Source organism: Budorcas taxicolor, chromosome 21 (genome assembly GCF_023091745.1).
Source record: "Budorcas taxicolor isolate Tak-1 chromosome 21, Takin1.1, whole genome shotgun sequence".
NCBI lineage: Eukaryota > Metazoa > Chordata > Mammalia > Artiodactyla > Bovidae > Budorcas > Budorcas taxicolor.
Window position 1 is genome coordinate 5,181,240 of NC_068930.1, and position 17,768 is coordinate 5,199,007.

Genomic DNA, 17,768 nt, shown 5'->3' on the forward strand with positions numbered 1-17,768 from the left:
AGAAGACTCTTGAGGGTCCCTTGGATGGCAAGGAGATAAAACCAGTCCATCTTAAAGGAAATAAACCCTGAATATCCATTGGAAGGACTGATGCTGAAGTTGAAGCTCTAATACTTTGGCCACCTAATGCAAAGAACTGACTCACTGGAAAAAGACCCTGATGCTGGGAAAGACTGAAGGCAGGAGGAGAAGGGGACAACAGAGGATGAGACGGTTGGCTGGTATCACTGACTCAATGAGTCTGAGCAAGCTCCTGGAGACGGTGAAGGACAGGGAAGCCTGGCGTGCTGCAGTCCATGACGTTGCAGAGAGTCAGACACGACTGAGCAACCGAGCAACAACCAACAAACACAGAGGGAGCTCCCGAGGGCAGAACCGAGAGCTGCTGACTAGGGGCTGAAGCCCCTCCAGCTCTAGTCCCAGTCTGGGGCAGGCAACAATTGTGTGGGGGTGGTCTCACCACAGGGTGCCTGATGCCCCACACAGCAGGAGGGCACCGGCCGCCATACAGCCTGGAGAAGGAGGTCAGAGTTGTCACCAACAGTTACCCATCAGCAAGAATGCCCTCAGAATGTGCTCCCTAGAGGCTGCCCCCACCTCCTTCACTTCAGGGTCTGCTCTGTTCTGCCCGCTGGGCCCTGGGTGCCAAGGATGGTGTGACGTGTACAAAGTCTGGGGCTGGAGTTGGGTGGTGCACACAGGGGCTGGGAAACCCACAGAAGACCACTTTCGGACAGAGGCCTGAGTATCTGCCCCCCAATTTACAGCTGACATTTTAGGATTTTTCTTAAGAGTTTTACCCTCTTTTAACCAGGCCCTTTAAGGGGTGATCTAACCCTTCCACGTTCTAGTTGATCCTCAGGCAAGAACAGGCAAGCACTTGCAGTTTCAGCAGGCGTGAACATCTCTTGCCCTTTATAGTGCATACTTTTCACTCACTGACTCTCCCATCGCCCTCAACAAGATGAGGAGCCCACTGCATGCACACAGGCAAAGCCTCGAGTGCATGCCAAAAGCTCTTGCAGTGGAGCCCCTCCAGAAGCAGAGCTCCAGCCCTGCCCACGTGTCCGTGGTGGCCACGCTGCGCCTCAGCCTCTAAGCAGCATCCTAAGCAGCTGGCCCCGCAGAGCTGGACACTGCGGGAAGCCCCAGCTCCCCGCATCACACCTGCGGCCCCAGGCTCGGGTCCACACAGCTGCGCCCCGGCGGGGCATCCCCGCCAGCGGCAGCTCCACAAGTCCATGTGACCCCTGTTCTCTCCCACCTCCCTTTGCCCCACGCCGCCTGTCCACGGCCTGCACAACCATTAACACGATTACAGGAATTTCCAACCATTCGCAGAAGCACAAGGGTGGCCTTACTTCCCCTGGACAGCCTCCAGCCCAGCTTCAACAAGGACCACCAGGCAGCTGGCCCCATGTCATTCATCTACATTTCTCGTCTCTCTGTTTTAGGGCAAGGAGCTGGACTATTTATTTAACATGCTCGAGGACTTTAAATTTTGTTTATGTCTCTGTGTTCCCCTGACTACAGTGAAACAAACAAGACGGAAGGCATTTCTTTGTATTCAGTTCACTGCATTATCCCCAGAGCCTTAAAAAGGGCCTAGCACATAGTAGGTGCTCAGCAGATACTTGTTCAGTGGCTGAGAGTATGAACGAAGGCATGACCTCCCAGGCAGGCTCCTTCTGCCTGGCGTCTGTGCTTCCACTTACGGGGTCACGTGCAGTCACCGTGTTTCTCACCCCCCACCTTCCCCGGCTGCTGGACGGAGGGGATCTGACCAGTGTCCACTGCCGACAGACTCTTGTCAGGCAGCCCCATAAGCTCAGGGACACAGCAACAGTCCTGAAAGGCTGCACTCACACACAGACACACACTGCCTTATACTATACACCGTGGGCCATCCAACAACGTGGGTTTGAGCTGTGTGGCTCCACTTATTCGCAGGGTTTTTTTCGGTAAACACAGCATTACACCATCCAAGCTTGGCTAAATCCACAGATGCAGAAGTGCAGATCCAGAGGGCAGACTATGGGACTTAAAAATCTGTGGTTTTGGTACCCTGGCAGGTCCTGGGATCAATCCACCATGGACACTGGCAGGGGTTGGCACCCCACACCGCAAGCTGCTCAAGGGTCGACTGTACACACTCATATCGTTTGTCAAACAGAAGGGTAAGCCCAGGCAGAGGTCTATACTCACATGCACCCACGGAACCTAGTCAGGTCGTTGTTGGGCTTCTCACACTCGATTATGCTGGTGAACGTCAGAGGATTGAATTCGGAGACCTAAAATAATAGCAGGAGCACATTAGAGAGATCTGGGGTCAGCCTTGTCCATCTAACAGTCACTTGCTTCTTGGTCTCCCACCCACAGTGGCAGCATTTCATGAAGGACTCTGTGTTTGTAACCTGTGCGTGCACACACACACGTGCGTGTGCACACACACAGTGCTTGGCCTGTGCATTTTTGTTTCTACAGTGAATGACAGCTGTCAGTGAGCCCACAGGACTGTAGCTTTAATGTAAATTTAGCATATATGGTAGAAGAGGGCAGGGATGAGTTGAGTTTCTTGAGACAGATCAGCACCTTCCAACTTTCTACACGGATTTGGAGAAGCAGCTTCCATCTGAAAAAAAGGAGCTTAGGATAAAAATATCATTTCCTCAACATGCTCTAAATATTCTTCACAGATATCTGGAGGCAAACATTTAAATAATCTGTGTGTAAGCCAATCATTTCTTTATCTTTCTGCTTGATGAAAAAGTCAGAGCTCACCACAAAGGAAGCCCTTCACTTAGAGTCTGGCACCAAGAGATGAAGCGAGGCCTGGCTCGTGTGGAGAGACGCGTGCGGAGAGGGAAAGGGCAAGAAGGGTGCGTGGCAGGCAACGAACGAGAGACACTGGGACACACCTCCAGTGTAAACTACTGAGGCCCATCTACAGAGTTTTAAAACCAGCTTGCTTTGATCAGACTGGCCATTCTCTTTTATCCATCAAGTGTCACCACGTGGTTAAAAAAAAAAAAAAAAAAGGAAGATCTGTCTTGGCTCACGCAAGCCTAGCATCACAGAAAAAAGTTAACTGTTTAAACATCAGAGCGATGGTAGAAACACTGGTGACCCCCCTTCCAGGTAACGGTTACTCCAGCACAACAGCGCCCCCAACTTGGCAGAGAAGATCGCTGTGAAGGTAATGACTCAAAAGTCAGCCTGACTCTTTTCCAGGGTGTCATGGACATTGCAAGAACTCACTACATAGTAGTAGCTCGATTCCATCGCTGAAAAGAGAGCGCCACTTTAAAGACTCTTCCTGAAGTTTCATTAGCTATGGGCGCCTCTCTCCGTGGACTGAAATGCCCTCTGGCTCTGCTCCAGAGTACGGCTATGCTTGGAGGAGTGTGTTTATTTCAGGCCTTGTGGATCCTCCTGAAGCCAGGCAGTTGCCTTTTCCAGAGCAGACCTCTGCAGATGCAACGCCCAGGACGGCCCTGAAGGGGGTGAGTTCCCCAGCACACGAGGGTTATTCTTGGCAGACAGGGAGGGTGGACTTAAAATACTCTGTCTCTGTTTATGATTCTTTCTCTCGAAGAAAAATGTAACGTGCATGGCTCAGAGACTAGAACATTCTGTCTCTGGAGCGTCAGAGCTGCCTTTGTAACGTCCCACCAATAAGCCTGTGCCCTAGGGAATGTGTGTGCCCAGGGCACGGGATGCCTGCCTTCGTCTGCTTGTTGGGGAGGATTTTTAGACCTGGAGGGCCCCGCGGAGGCTGTTCTGGGTTGAACTGTGTTTCCCCACTCCCACTCCCAGAATCCACATGTTGAAGCCCTAATCCCCAGTACCCCAGAATGTGGCTGCATTTGGACACAGGGTCTTTACAAAGGTAAGTAAAGCAAAATGGGATCATTAGGGTGAGCCCTCATCCCTCATGCGATCTGCCTGGTGTCCTGCTAAGAAGAGGGAATCTGCCAGCATGTGGACATGCACACACGCACACACACACGCGCGCGCGTGTGCTGAGGGATGACTGAAAAGAAAGAGGGCGGAGACACCCATCTACAAACCAGGGAGAGGAGCTTCAAACAGAGCAATGCTGTGGACACCTTGACCTTGGACTCTGTGGCCTCCAGCACTGCGAGAAAATAAATTTGTTGTTTAGGCCACTCTGTAGCCCTAACAAACTAATATAAATATAAAGCCCATCTTTAACTTTCCCATTTAAAAAGAGTTTTGTGTCCGGAGCACATCTTTTGGATGAGAAAATTCTACTTACCTTGATTGTTTCCAACTTAACTGGCAATCTCTAAATACCCCCATGCAAGAAATATATTTGTTACTCTCTCCACCCAATCATTTACCCATCTACCTCCTGCCAAACTGTGTTCAAGGTGGTGCCCAAGTCACCCACCAGCCAAGCTCCTGTTGACCCAGCCCCAGAGCAAGGACAGAAGGTCCAGTCCACCATTCTATGCCACGCATGCTAACTCCATATTTTTAATATGGGGAAGGTGAAAGAGTTCTGAGATGGATGGTGGGGGCAACTGCACAAGACTCTGAATGAGACTCTGAATGTACTTAATATCACAGAACTGCACATTCAAAAATGGCTAAAATGGGGGAATTCGCTGGAGGTCCAGTTAGGACTCTGCACTTTCACCGCAGGGGCATGTCAGGGTACTAAGATCCCACAAGCCCGTGGCATGGCCAAGAAACAAACAGTTCAACATAACAAAGGGGTTCCACAATAAACAGTTTAAAGAAAGCAAATATAAACAAACACTGAGAACTGACTGTGAACAGAGATGAGTCATCAAGTAGCACCTAGCTCAGAAGTCCAGGAACTTCAGCACAAACGTAGAGCCCCTCATGCGTAAGCCACCGAGGACGCCTCTACACACGCAGCCCTGGCGTCATCATCATGCTCGTCAGCTACAGCTGCAGCGTCGGAGAGCTCACTAAATGCCGAGTACCGTGCCACACGCTGTTCACCACCCCTCACAGCACCACAGTGAGGTCCATTTTCAAACCATTTTTAAGGCGGGGTGATGAAGGACCATGCCCACGGTCACGTGGCCGGGGGGTGACTGAGGGAGGCTCCTCAGCTTCTCAGACACCCAGCTCAGCAGCCTTGCCAAGACTGCCTTGCACTAATAAGAAAACATGATGCAGATATGTATAGGTATAAAGATGATGTATATACATATATGAATATGTATAAGCCAGAAAGCGTACAACTGGTTCGACAGAAATTGCCAAACAAACATGCCTTAAAGTTTTAATGTTTTCAAAAACACGTGTCAGTTAAATGTACCCCCTTCCCATCTTCAGCAATGCCCTTGGATGCAGAGTTAGCACCGTTCACTCAAAACTGGAGCAAAAAAAACACCAGGAGCCCTAGGATCTACTCCTGGTTCTTCTGATTAAGAACTGCGGGCCTCCTGGCATTTAGACTCGGCTCTCAAGTCTCTGGAGACCTGTGGAATCACAGGTCCACGACTGCAGAGGTGATTCTAACCACTCCCCCCACCGCAGTGGCCCTGGCGCCGGGGGCACTGCAGGAGCAGCGTGGTCAGCAGGGGTCACGCGGCAGCCCTCTGCCGCCCGCTCCCCGCGCTGGGGCCCAGCGCGCCCACGCCTCCGCCAAGTGTGCTGCCAGTGCTCACCACACAGTCTCCACATCCCAGCAAGCACCTTAAGCTCATGGTTTCTACCGCAAACATTTTCAAAGCTGCTTTGGACCAAGTGATTTGACCTCAACAGGTGGAAAGGAAGGCAGGGCAGTGACGCGGGGAGAGTCCTGGGCCCTGCCTTTGAGCTTGCATTCCCTAGAAACCGGGGCAGTGGAGAGCCTGGTGAGCCAGCTCACCCAGGGCGCGCGGCTACCCCTCCCTGCAGACCCTTCAGAGTCCCTGACGCCTGGCGCCCTCTCAGGCCGACCAGCTACCCCTGGGGCCACGTTCCAGGTCAACCCCACAGGGGAGCCAGGGTCTGACTCAGCAGTGCCCAGAGAAGTCACTGAATGAACGCCTGCTTCATCACGAAGATTCTCTTATCCATACTGAGATTCCTAATTGCATTAAACAAATTACTAATGAGTATTCCATACAAGCAAACATCGACATTTTCCACCTTAAAACAGAAGCAGTGATGTCTGCAAAAGGGCATTTATAGTCCATTGAAGCAGACACATAATATTTCATCATAAAAGAAGTTCTTTAAACAGTTTACATTGCTATGCTTTTGGGATGAGCATGTGTCCAAGCAGGAGCCTGCCTGGCTCTCGCCATGGAGCTTCTGGAGTGAGGATGTTTGCTTTGGTTTCTGGGCAATGTGGTCTCAAAGGAGGCAGATGAGAGGACACCCAGAGCCCGGAGCCCAGACGCGGGCACACAGGGGAGAGGGCACACGGAGCATGGAGCCCAGACGTGGGCATTCAGGGGAGAGGGCACACGGAACCCAGATGTGGGCACATAGGGGGGGAGAGGGCACACGGAGCCCAGAGCCCAGACACAGGCACACAGGGGAGAGGGCACACGGAGCCCAGACACGGGTACACAGGCGAGAGGGCACACGGAGCCCAGATGCGGGCACATAGGGGAGAGGGCACACGGAGCCCAGAGCCCAGATGCGGGCACAGGGAGCCTGGAGCCCAGACATGGACACACAGGGTAGAGGGCACATGGAGCTCAGATGTGAGCACACAGGGGAGAGGGCACACGGAGCCCAGAGCCCAGACGCGGGCACACAGGGGAGAGGGCACACAGAGCCCGGACGCGGGCACACAGGGGAGAGGACACAGGGAGCCCAGAGCCCAGACGCAGGCACAGGGAGCCTGGAGCCCAGACGTGGACACACAGGGGAGAGGGCACACGGAGCTCAGATGTGAGCACACAGGGGAGAGGGCACACAGAGCCTGGAGCCCAGACGCGGGCACACAGGGGAGAGGGCACACGGAGCCCAGAGCCCAGACAGAGGCACGTGTACCCTCTGTTCTCTGCCTCTGGGACTCTGTCCTGAAGATGTCCTGAAGATGTCCTTTGTGCTATGTCCTGTCACAATGCTCCTGCATACAAGCGGGCCGTCTCCACGTCCAGCTCCAATATCACCACCCCGCGGTGGCCTTCAAAGGCTGGTCCCTCTATACGGCTGCTGCCCTGCAGGGCGAGGTCTGTACCTCCACGCAGCAGCCACGTTCTGCCCGGGGGGCTCCGGGGGGCTCCCTGCTGGCTGCCCTCACACCTCCCAGCAGCCATTCCTACACCCAGGGGCCTGGGGGAGGCCCACACCATTCCACATGGATTTCCATGCCCCACGGAACTTCACCTGGCTGCCCACCCCAGCGCTCCAGGAGGCGACGGTCCCCCGGCCGAGGCTGGGCAGGCCAACTGCTGCTGCCCTGAGCCTGTGTGCCCCCAGCACCGGCTCCTCCCAAGCCCTTGGATTCTCTGAGGACAGTTCTGTTTCCCCCAGACCAGCACAGGGCCTGGTGAATACACGGCCCAGGGGTGACAGATGCTTCTTTTTCAAGGATCTCCCATATCACACACTTCCAAACAGACCCACTGCTCCCTGCTGAGTCCTTGGAGGCCGGGACCCCTTGCCTACCAGACATCCCGCACCTGGTGTTGCAGCAGATGGGGCTGGCAGGAGGCCTGGGGGACCTCTCTGTGTTCTGGAAAGCCGTCCCTCTTCTACAAGTGTGAATATAGATGTGGAGAAGCGAAATACTTCTACAAGTATTTCAGTTAGAAGCAATATCAAAAGACTTCTTCATAGTCTATAATCTGGCTGCTTCCTTACTGACAATGGGTGAACAATACCTGCATTAATTCAGGCAAAGCATTTAACCCAAACGAATGAATAATTATGCCAGCTCTGTCTTTCCATTTTCAGTACCTGTCAGTGCTTCGGGCATTCAAGAGAGGGCAGATGGCCCAATACTGAATGAGGGGATGAATGAATGAATTTACTTACTTACTACAAAAACTGGACTGCCAAATCAATAGTTTCAATCAGCCTGAAATAAGAAAGAAATTGCCTACCACAGTGTCCTCTGGCACACAGCAGGATCACCCTGATGGATCAGTTTTTATTAAATAACTAAAAACGCGAATGAAACCAAAGGCACTCTGGTCCCGGGGGCAGGAGAAGTCAAATGTATGATTCTAACCAGAGTCTTCTCTCCAATTTGTTTCGTATATTCAGTGTAACGCTGCAAGTTTATGCCCAAAACAAACAGAAACAGCAGAAATGATGACAAAACACGTTTAGGTAGCTAATCTGTGACTGCAGTAGTGTGACCGTATCATTGAACACGTCCCAGATACATAAGGGCACAGGGAGGCTGGAACAGCAGCCCGTGAGCGGCCCTGGATGGCGGGCAGTCCCGCACGCAGCAGCTTTTCTGAGGCCACCGCACCTCCTGACCCTCAGTGTCTCCAGGGAAACAGATGACAGCACACTGGCGTCAGGGGGGCCTCAGCGGGCCTCTCAGGAAGCTTCCTGAGCTCAGGGTCTTTGCTGGCTGATAAAGACCTGATCCAGGCCTGTCTGGGCTGCCACCTGATTTTTCTAATTGCAAATTTTCCTGCCACAAGTACCTGCCCTGAGATCAATGGGACCTCCCTTTGTCTTTCATGACAAAGACATGAAGGCTTTGGGGAAGCCTTTCATTTGTTAAATCTGACTTAAAAGTGCAAGATTCAGCCCCCCTTCCCTTCCCCCCTTTCATCCTCCGTCCCCTGGCCTCCTTGCTGGTTCATCAAAAAGCCTCAAAGCTTTAGGCCAAGTGTAGAGGCTCAGAGTGCTGGGTTTGAGTCCGAATTCTCAAAATTAAAAGCGTTTCTTTCCCTCTCACCACAAATGCTCCATGCAGTCACTGTAGGCTGTCACTGCCAGCAGAGGTGCATTTTCTTCTTTTATCAAACGTGTTAAGAGTATCTAAGGGCTGGCTATGCCTTCAGACAGTTAAGCGATAGAGTTGCTTTTATAGAAAACCAACTTCAAAACCTAAATGACGGTTGTTCTTTAAACAGTCCTCTTAAAAGAAATTGTATGTAATTCAACATGGTGCTACCACATAAAACACATCTGAATTGGCACTGCCGAGGTGATCTGCTCTGCTGGTTGGCAGGCTAGTCTCAGTTTCCAATGTGGACTGAAAAAAATGCACAACCTAGAAGGTGAGTTGTTGGTGTTCAGTCGCCAAGTCCTGTCCATCTCTTTGCGACCCTATGGACTGCAGCACACCAGGCTCCTCTGTCTTCCACTGACTTCCAGAGTTTGCTCAAATTCATGTCCATTGAATCAGTGATGCCATCAGGTAGCCAAGGTATTGGAGCTTCAGCTTCAGCATTAGTCCTTCCAATGAATATTCAGGACGGGTTTCCTTTAGGATGGACTGGTTGGATCTCCTTGCAGTCCAAGGGACTCTCAAGTGTCTTCTCTAATACCACAGTCCAAAAGGATCAATTCTTTGGTGCTTGGCCTTCTTTATGGTCCAACTCTCACATCCATACATGACTACTGGGAAAACCACAGCTTTGACTAGATGGACCTTTGCCAGCAAAGAGATGTCTCTGCTTTTTAATATGCTGTCTATGTTTGTCATAGCTTTCCTTCTAAAGGAGCAAGTGTCTTTTAATTCCATGGCTGCAGTCATGATCTGCAGTGATTTTAGAGCCCCCAAAAGAAAATCTGTCACTGCTTCCACTTTTTCCCCTTCTATTTCCCATAGATAACTAAGATAACATGATCTTTGTTTTTTGAATGTTGAGTTTCAAGCCAGCTTTTTCATGCCTCTCTTTCACCCTCAAAAAGAGGCTCTTTAGTTCTTCTTCACTTTCTGCCATTACAGTGGTATTATCTGCATATCTGTGGTTGTTGATATTTCTCCTGGCAATCATGATTCCAGCTTGTGATTCATCCACCCTGGCATTTTGCAAAAGTTAAGAGTTATGGTTTATTCGGCAGATAGTCGGAGAAGGCAATGGCACCCTACTCCAGTACTCTTGCCTGGAAAATCCCATGGACGGAGGAGCCTGGCAGCCTGCAGTCCATGGGGTCACTAAGAGTCAGACACGACTGAGCGACTTCACTTTCACTTTTCACTTTCATGCACTGGAGAAGGAAATGGCAACCCACTCCAGTGTTCTTGCCTGGAGAATCCCAGGGACGGGGGAGCCTGGTGGGCTGCCGTCTATGGGGTCGCACAGAGTCGGACACAACTGAAGTTGACTTAGCAGCAGTCTGAAGACTTTAAGGCTAGGACACAGCATTTCAGATAACGCTGAGAAATTTTTCTGAAGAGGTGGAGTGGGGAGGCGAGGATATATAATAGTTTTTGCAATAAAAGAGTCAGAACATCAAAAGAAAACCAGAAATCTCAAGTTAAGGAATTTAGTGCTTTTCTATGTATGGGAAAAATACAAGCGTCTGGGCTCACTGAAATGGTTCCTGAGATACACACCTCAGCTAAGTATCCTGGGCTTTCCCATGCTGAGGTTTCCTCAGGGGCATCTGTGGGGTGGATACAGGGGTGGCTGCAGGGCAAGCACTGTTTTCATCCTGGGTTTCCTTGGGTCCGCCACCCCCAGGTAATGGCTTGCTGGTTGGACCAGCCCTTTGTTTACTGGTACGGCAGGTGATATCTTTCATCCCCACCTACCACGGGCCTCCGGTCCTACTTTCATCACCGTAGGTGATGGGTGATGTGAGGCACTCACCCTTCACAGGGCAGTATGCAGGGAACTGAAGCCTGGGGTGTATTTACAAGCAAGTAGGTCCTGAGGGTGGCTCCCAAGCAGAACCATGTTAGGAGAGAGTCATACTGCTGGTGTTAAAGAAAACCAGGAAGGAGGACATCAAAAGAGGCCAGCTCAGGAGCCCTTGCACTAACCTGGGAAATGACCAAACGGGCAGCAGAAATGTGGAATTCTAAAGCACAACCAGACCAGTACACTCAGTGTAATTCATAAAAATAAAAAAAAAAGTCCAACTTGAAAGACAGGCAATTTGGACCAGATGTCCAGCTTGGAGAAACCAGAAACACAGGCCAAAATATAAAAAACGTCTGCCCAAAGGTGTCAGAGGTTAAACAAGAAGGTGAAGCAGAATCAAATCTAGAAAAGATGAAACTCTGGGGAGTTGAGATTGATCTCTGGGGGCCTCTTTTTCCTCGGGGGAGCCTCTGGTCTCAAGTGGAGCCAGTGACACCGGTGCTGAGTGGAGGGCCTGAGGCAGTTTCCTTCTGCTGGAACAAATGTGCTCTCTTCCAGGTCTGGAGATCACGTGTTGGAAAGGAGCCTCACTGAGCTAAACCCAAGGAGTCCAGAGGGCGGTGATCCTTCTAGAGGCTCCAGAAGAAAAGCTGCCGCTGCCCTTCTTGCAGCTTCCGGAGGCCGCCCCTATTCCTATACGTACAGCTTCTCTCATGCCGCATCTGACTTCACTGTCCTGCCTTCTCTTTTACTTCTAAAGGCTCCTGTGATTATGAGGAGCCTGCCTCAAGAGTTTAGGATAATTAGCAATACTGTCCCACCTCAGGGACAGCTGATTAACCAATTTAATTCCATCTGCAATCTTAATTTCCCTTTGTCATATAACACAACATATTTCCAGGTTCAGGGGATTAAGAATTGGACATCTCTTGGAGGCTATTTTTCCGCCACCACAGAATTTGCCAATAGAAGGGCATGGATCCCCAGAGAAAGAGAATGAACCAGAAGAAAGAGCAAGCCTTTGTGCAAACTGCTCCCCAGCTTAGAGTCAACTGGGTGGCTCAGAAAATATCAATACCTAGCATTGGACTGAGGTCATTCCAGATTACGGGAACTCCTAGATAATCAACAAAACAGAGTCTCACTTAAAATAAATAAATAAATAAATAAATAATACATAAATAAATAAATACACATACATACACACACACACACACACACACACATATATATGTATATTTAAAACACTAGTCCTCAAATGATTTATAAAAAACAAATTTCCAAATACAATGTCAGACACATACTCAGAGATAACCAATCATAACACAAGATAAGGCATCATGCAATAAGAACCAATAAAAACAAGACTAGGATCAGGCTCATAGGGATTTTAAATTACCACATTTACAATGATCCTGAAGCTAAAAATAGTTACCAGATGATCCAGCAATCCCACTCACAGGCATGTATCTGGAGAAAGCTATAATTCAAAAATATACATGCAACCCAATGTTCATAGCAGCATTATTAATACAATAGCTAAGACATGGAAGCAACCTAAGTGTCCATCAGCAGATGAATGTATAAAGCAGACGGGGGGGGGGGGGGGGGGGGGGGCGGTTATACATACAATGGAATATTACTCAGCCATAAAAAAGAACAGAATAATGTCATCTGTAGCAATATGGATGGATCTGGAGATTATTGTACTAAGTGAAGTAAGTCAGAGAGAGAGAGACAAATACCACATAATATTGTTTGTATGCGAAATCTAAAAAAAGAAAAAGATACAAATGAACTCATTTACAAAACGGAGACTCACAGACACAGAAAACAAATTTAGAGCTATCAAAGGGGAAAGGATGGGATAAATTAGGAGTTTGGGATTAAAATATACACACTACAATATATAAAATAGATAACCAACAAGAACAGGGATAGGGCACCATACTCAATATCATTAAATTAATACCTGGTAACACAGACATGAACGTGAAAGAGGAGAGTGAAAAAGTTGGCTTAAAACTCAACATTCAGAAAACTAAAATCATGGCATCTGGTCCCATCACTTCATGGCAAATAGATGGGGCAACAGTGGAAACAGTGACAGACTTTAGTTTTTTGAGCTCCAAAATCACTGCAGATGGTGACTGCAGCCATGAAATTAAAAGATGCTTGCTCCTTGGAAGGAAAGTTATGACCAACCTAGACAGGATATTCAAAAGCAGAGACATTACTTTGCTGACAAAGTTCCACTAGTCAAAGCTATGGTTTTTCCAGTAGTCATGTATGGATATGGGAGTTGGACCATAAAGAAGGCTGAGTGCCAAAGAATTGATGCCTCTGAACTGTGGTGTTGGAGAAGACTCTTGAGAGTCCCTCGGACTGCAAGGAGATCCAACCAGTCCATTCTAAAGGAGATCAGTCCTGAATATTCACTGGAAGGATTGATGCTGAAGCTGAAACTCCAATGCTTTGGCCACCTGATGGGAAGAATTGACTCACTGGAAGAGACCCTCATGCTGGGAAAGACTGAAGGTGGGAGGAGAAGGGAACGGGAGGATGAGATGGTTGGATGGCATCACTGACTCAATGGACATGAGTCTGAGCAAGCGCTGAGAATTGGTGATGGGCAGGAGGCCTGGCGTGCTGTAGTCCATAGAGTCACAGAGTCGGACATGACAAAGCAACTAAAATGAAGTGAACATGTCTTTAGAACCATCAATAATACTTCTGTTGTACCTAGGTTTACTAGAGGTCAATTAAGACTGTATTTTGTTATAACTTTGTCAACAAGAAATGTCCCTCATTATGGAAAATACTCCAGGGAAACTAAGATGTGTTTTCAGTAGAAGAAGGTATGAAAAAAATATTAAAAGAGTTATGTATGATCAGGAAAAACTGGATCACAATTAGTTGGATAAATGGATTTTGTTAGGAATGACACAGCCATATGAAAACTGGTTAGAACCAACTAGATCCAAGATGGCGGAATCGACTTCAGAGCCAACTAGGTCCAAGATGGCAGAGTTGACTTTCACTGGACCTCAAGCCTCAGTATATATGCCCATGATGACACAGCAGCAAGCTAAGTGATACACTCATCAGCATTGACTAAATCTGACCAAATATTCTAAACACTTTTGATTGATTTTTTTGACAAAACTTCCTAAATCGAATTCTGTGGAAGTTCTTTTGACCTCTAGCTAACTTTGGGATTCTTCAAAGGGCCACTGAAACATTCCAAAGAGAGATATTAAACTAATCATGTTTATTTGGTTGGTTATATTATAAGGGAAATATTATCAAATGAGTAATAAATCCTCTCAGGTTATAATGTATGGTAAATATTACAAATATAGATATCCTAGAAGTTATATGGAGTTCCTAACATTCTGATATGTCCTGGTAGTCTAATGGGAAACTTGATGACTTCACAAAAGTCAACAAAAGGACTGAATAAACCAGTGAAAATGCTTACAACTTTGATGGTTTTGAGCTGAAAAATTACAGGTTTGAATCTGTGTTTTCCAGGAGTAGGGAAAACCTTTCCCTAAAACTAGTTATGCCAGTAATTTGGTAAAATTATATGTTATAAACAGATTAAAACAACTATATTTTCTATCTGACTCCTCCAGAGATTGGAAACTCTTAGGTTTCCAATAACTTCTATCAGATGAGTTAGGAAGGTTATCTAACTAACAGGTATAGAAAACTCAGGGAATTTCTGAAACCTTGAAAAGGGAAGAATTCACCTAGATTTGATAGGAGAAATCTGTCATAAGCCTTTGGCATGACTTTCCCAGCCTTGTTTTATTTTAAAACTTCAGTCTGAAACTCAAAAGTTTCAGCAAAGCAAAAAGTCTATGATAAGTTATGGCTATACAAAATCATCAGGCCAAATTTATTGAGAGCAGACCCATTTTGCAAACAAACTAGCCTTAATATGGTTATATTTGATAAAACTTAGGGTAATTTTAAAAAGAAAAAGATGTTTCAATAAATGTTAAATCCCAGTTTGTTAATGGAGGTTTGTATCTAGTAAGACTCATTTCTTGAATAGTTCTTTGCTGTTATGCAATATTAATGTTAAATTTAATTGAATTCTTAAAAAACACCCTAAGTTTGTTTCTGAAGCTTATCTCAGTAATCTTTCTTTAGATAAAGATCAGATGCCTTATGACCTGCAACCAGGACTGGAAAAAGACATAATTTAAGGGGCTGTCTCCAGCCTGGATGGAAGAACCTTTTTATCAGACACTCTTAACTGGCTCATGCACAGTGAAATTGAAGGGAAATTGACCCTTGGATTAATTCCCACTTCAAAGGCCCCTACACTAGACTATTCTATACAGAGGACAGCTGACCTGATCTTACCTTAAAATGATGCTCAAACAGGAGAAACTGCACTATACCAGGACGGGAAGAAGATGACATCAGAGGTAGACAGTTTGCCCAACATGCTGGACCTGATTCATATTATAATTTGCAATGTTTTCTTGACTTCCTGGACCTTTGCATATAAATCAAATGTTTTTCTATCACAGGCCTGATTCTATGCTAGTTTTAGAAATCAATCCAATTACCTGTGTCTAGTTCTGGGTCCCTTGGTGAATTTCTCTACTCTAAGGCTCAGACTAGTTGGCCCCAAGAAAATTTACTTAAAAAGAAAAATTGTCATATTCAGGTCACTATTGATATTACTAGGTGGGATCCCCTTACCTTGCTAATTAGTGGCTCAGAGGTTAAAGCGTCTGCCTGCAATGCAGGAGACCTGGGTTTAATCCCTGGGTCGGGAAGATTCCCTGGAGAAGGAAATGGCAACCCCTCCAGTATTCTTGACTGGAGAATCCCATGGATGGAGGAGCCTGGTGGGCTACAGTCCATGGGCTTGCAAAGAGTCGGACACAACTGAGCAACTTCACTTTCACTCCGACTCTGCCATAAATTTGAGTTTTCTTCCATTACTCAAGCTCAATCAGAGCAACAAGCAAAGCTCCAGTAAAGGAAAAAATCGCCCACAATTATGGGATGGATTTATATAGATAACACCAGGCTATGGTAATTTAGTTTTAAAGCCTCCTCTATGTTTGAAACAATTAAATCATACTAAGGATAATCAGTCTAGTAACACTAGGAAACCAGGCTATGTGACTTACAGACAGTGCCAATATATAATTTCTCTGGAAGATAAAGATTCATATAGAATAGACTAAGTCAGATGACCTGAGATATACTGGGCTACATCTGATTGAACTTCTTAGCTTAACTTTTACTTACGACTTTACTAATATTGCTTGCTATGTTATTTGTATTTCGCCTGTTTTACAAAATTGCTGTTTCTTACACTGACAAACGTGTGACTGAGGCCTCCGATAAAATAATACATAGTTCCATATGAGATTGATGATGGTAACGGTGTAACTCTAGATATGGGAAGAAGCAACAAGAGGGAACGCTTTCCTTGACCAAGAGGCTAGTAAGACAGGTGGTCCAGAGAGTTTTGGATACTGCTTTATGGCCTAGTCCAGTAACAGCACATTGAGTGGCTTGTCAGCAAAATCTCTGCCAGACTTGAAAACAGACATTCTCAGCACCATGGGATGAAACGGTCATGAAATGCCCCCCTTAAAATCATGGTCAAGTTTAATCAAGAAGGGGGCCTGCCAACTGAAAACTGACACTTGCCATCTACCTCTACAAAGATTAAACCATGGCCACTGCAGCTGCTGACCTTCAACTCCCCTGAAAGGAGTTCAGGGTGGAAATCAGGAACGAGGCACTCTGCTCTGGGAAAAACTGGCAGAACAGCCCTTCAGGTAGCTAGATCTTTTCAGGAGATTTTATGAGTCCAAATTCTTGTATCTTCTCATACCTAGAGAAACACTGACATCATTAATGGTGACATCTGCTTTGGCTATTAAGGAGAATTTGACAATTAAAAGTCAAAATAGAGTAGCTATGGTTCAGACATCCAAGGAAATAACTAGGTGATGCTATGGGTGTAATTTCAGACAAGACCTTGTACTATGGGTGTAATTTCAGACTAGCAATACTTGTCCGCTAAAAACTTGCTTTCTCAGTTGTGTCAGGCTTGGATGCCACAGACATTCTCAAAACAATGCCTGCAGGCAGCTGGTAACTGCAGCCTTACTTTTTATAAAACTAGGCAACTGGCTACAAGTCTCCCCAAAGTGCCAGGTCCAGACTTGGGCTTCACGCCTATTCTTCTGAAAAGAAATGAGATTTATTTTGTCTATTAAGATTCTGGGCTTCCCTTGTGGCTCAGCTGGTAAAGAACCTGCCTGCAATGTGGGAGACCTGGGTTTGATCCCTGGGTTGGGTAGATCCCCTGGAGATCCCTGGATTTGATCCCTGGGTTGGGAAGATCCACTGGATAAGGGATAGGCTACCCACTCCAGTAACCTGGCTCAGCTGATAGAGAATTCGTCTGCAATGTGGGAGACCTGGGTTCCATCTCTTAGTTGGGAAGATCCCCTGGAGGAGGGAAAGGCTACCCAGTCCAGTATTCTGGCCTGGAGAATTTCATGGACTATAGCCATGGGGTCGCAAAGAGTCAGACATGACTGAGCGACTTTCACTTATTTCACTTACTTTCACTTATTAAGATTCCAGCTGTCACTCTTCCAACTACTTCTAACTGGGTCTGTTACACCAAAATGGCAGACCAAGAGATTGAGATTTTAATCATACAAGACTCATACCTAGGACTTGGAATTCAGGAGTACTTCCAATTCAGTGTCTATTCTCCAAACTCTATGCCCCATTTTGACAGGAAGTTATCAGAGTCATAGCTGCCCAGGTCCCTGAATCAAAACTGAGCAGGACTCCATGGAGATCTGAAGTACAGATCCCTTCTGTGTTTCCTGTCTCTTGTTTGTAGGTTACAGGCTTCATCCAGCCTCTTAGACCTGACTCCCAAAGGGCAGATTCAAACAGTTGCTGATCAGGGAAGGGAGGGGATACAGAAACAGAGGCGGAGCAATCAAATGGTGGTATAGCCTTGAGGCAGGGTCCTGGTGC

At 47.3% G+C, this 17,768-nt stretch overlaps 1 protein-coding gene across 1 annotated transcript in view; it reads right to left on the reverse strand.

The window, feature by feature from the left end:
- The window catches only part of ATP10A (ATPase phospholipid transporting 10A (putative)), a 180,544-nt gene that overhangs the window by 55,759 nt on the left and 107,017 nt on the right, over nucleotides 1-17,768 (reverse strand). Inside the window, exon 3 of the mRNA XM_052659931.1 lies at nucleotides 2,206-2,291. Coding sequence (XP_052515891.1) covers nucleotides 2,206-2,291 — 86 coding nt within the window. The remainder of the gene's footprint in view (nucleotides 1-2,205; nucleotides 2,292-17,768) is intronic.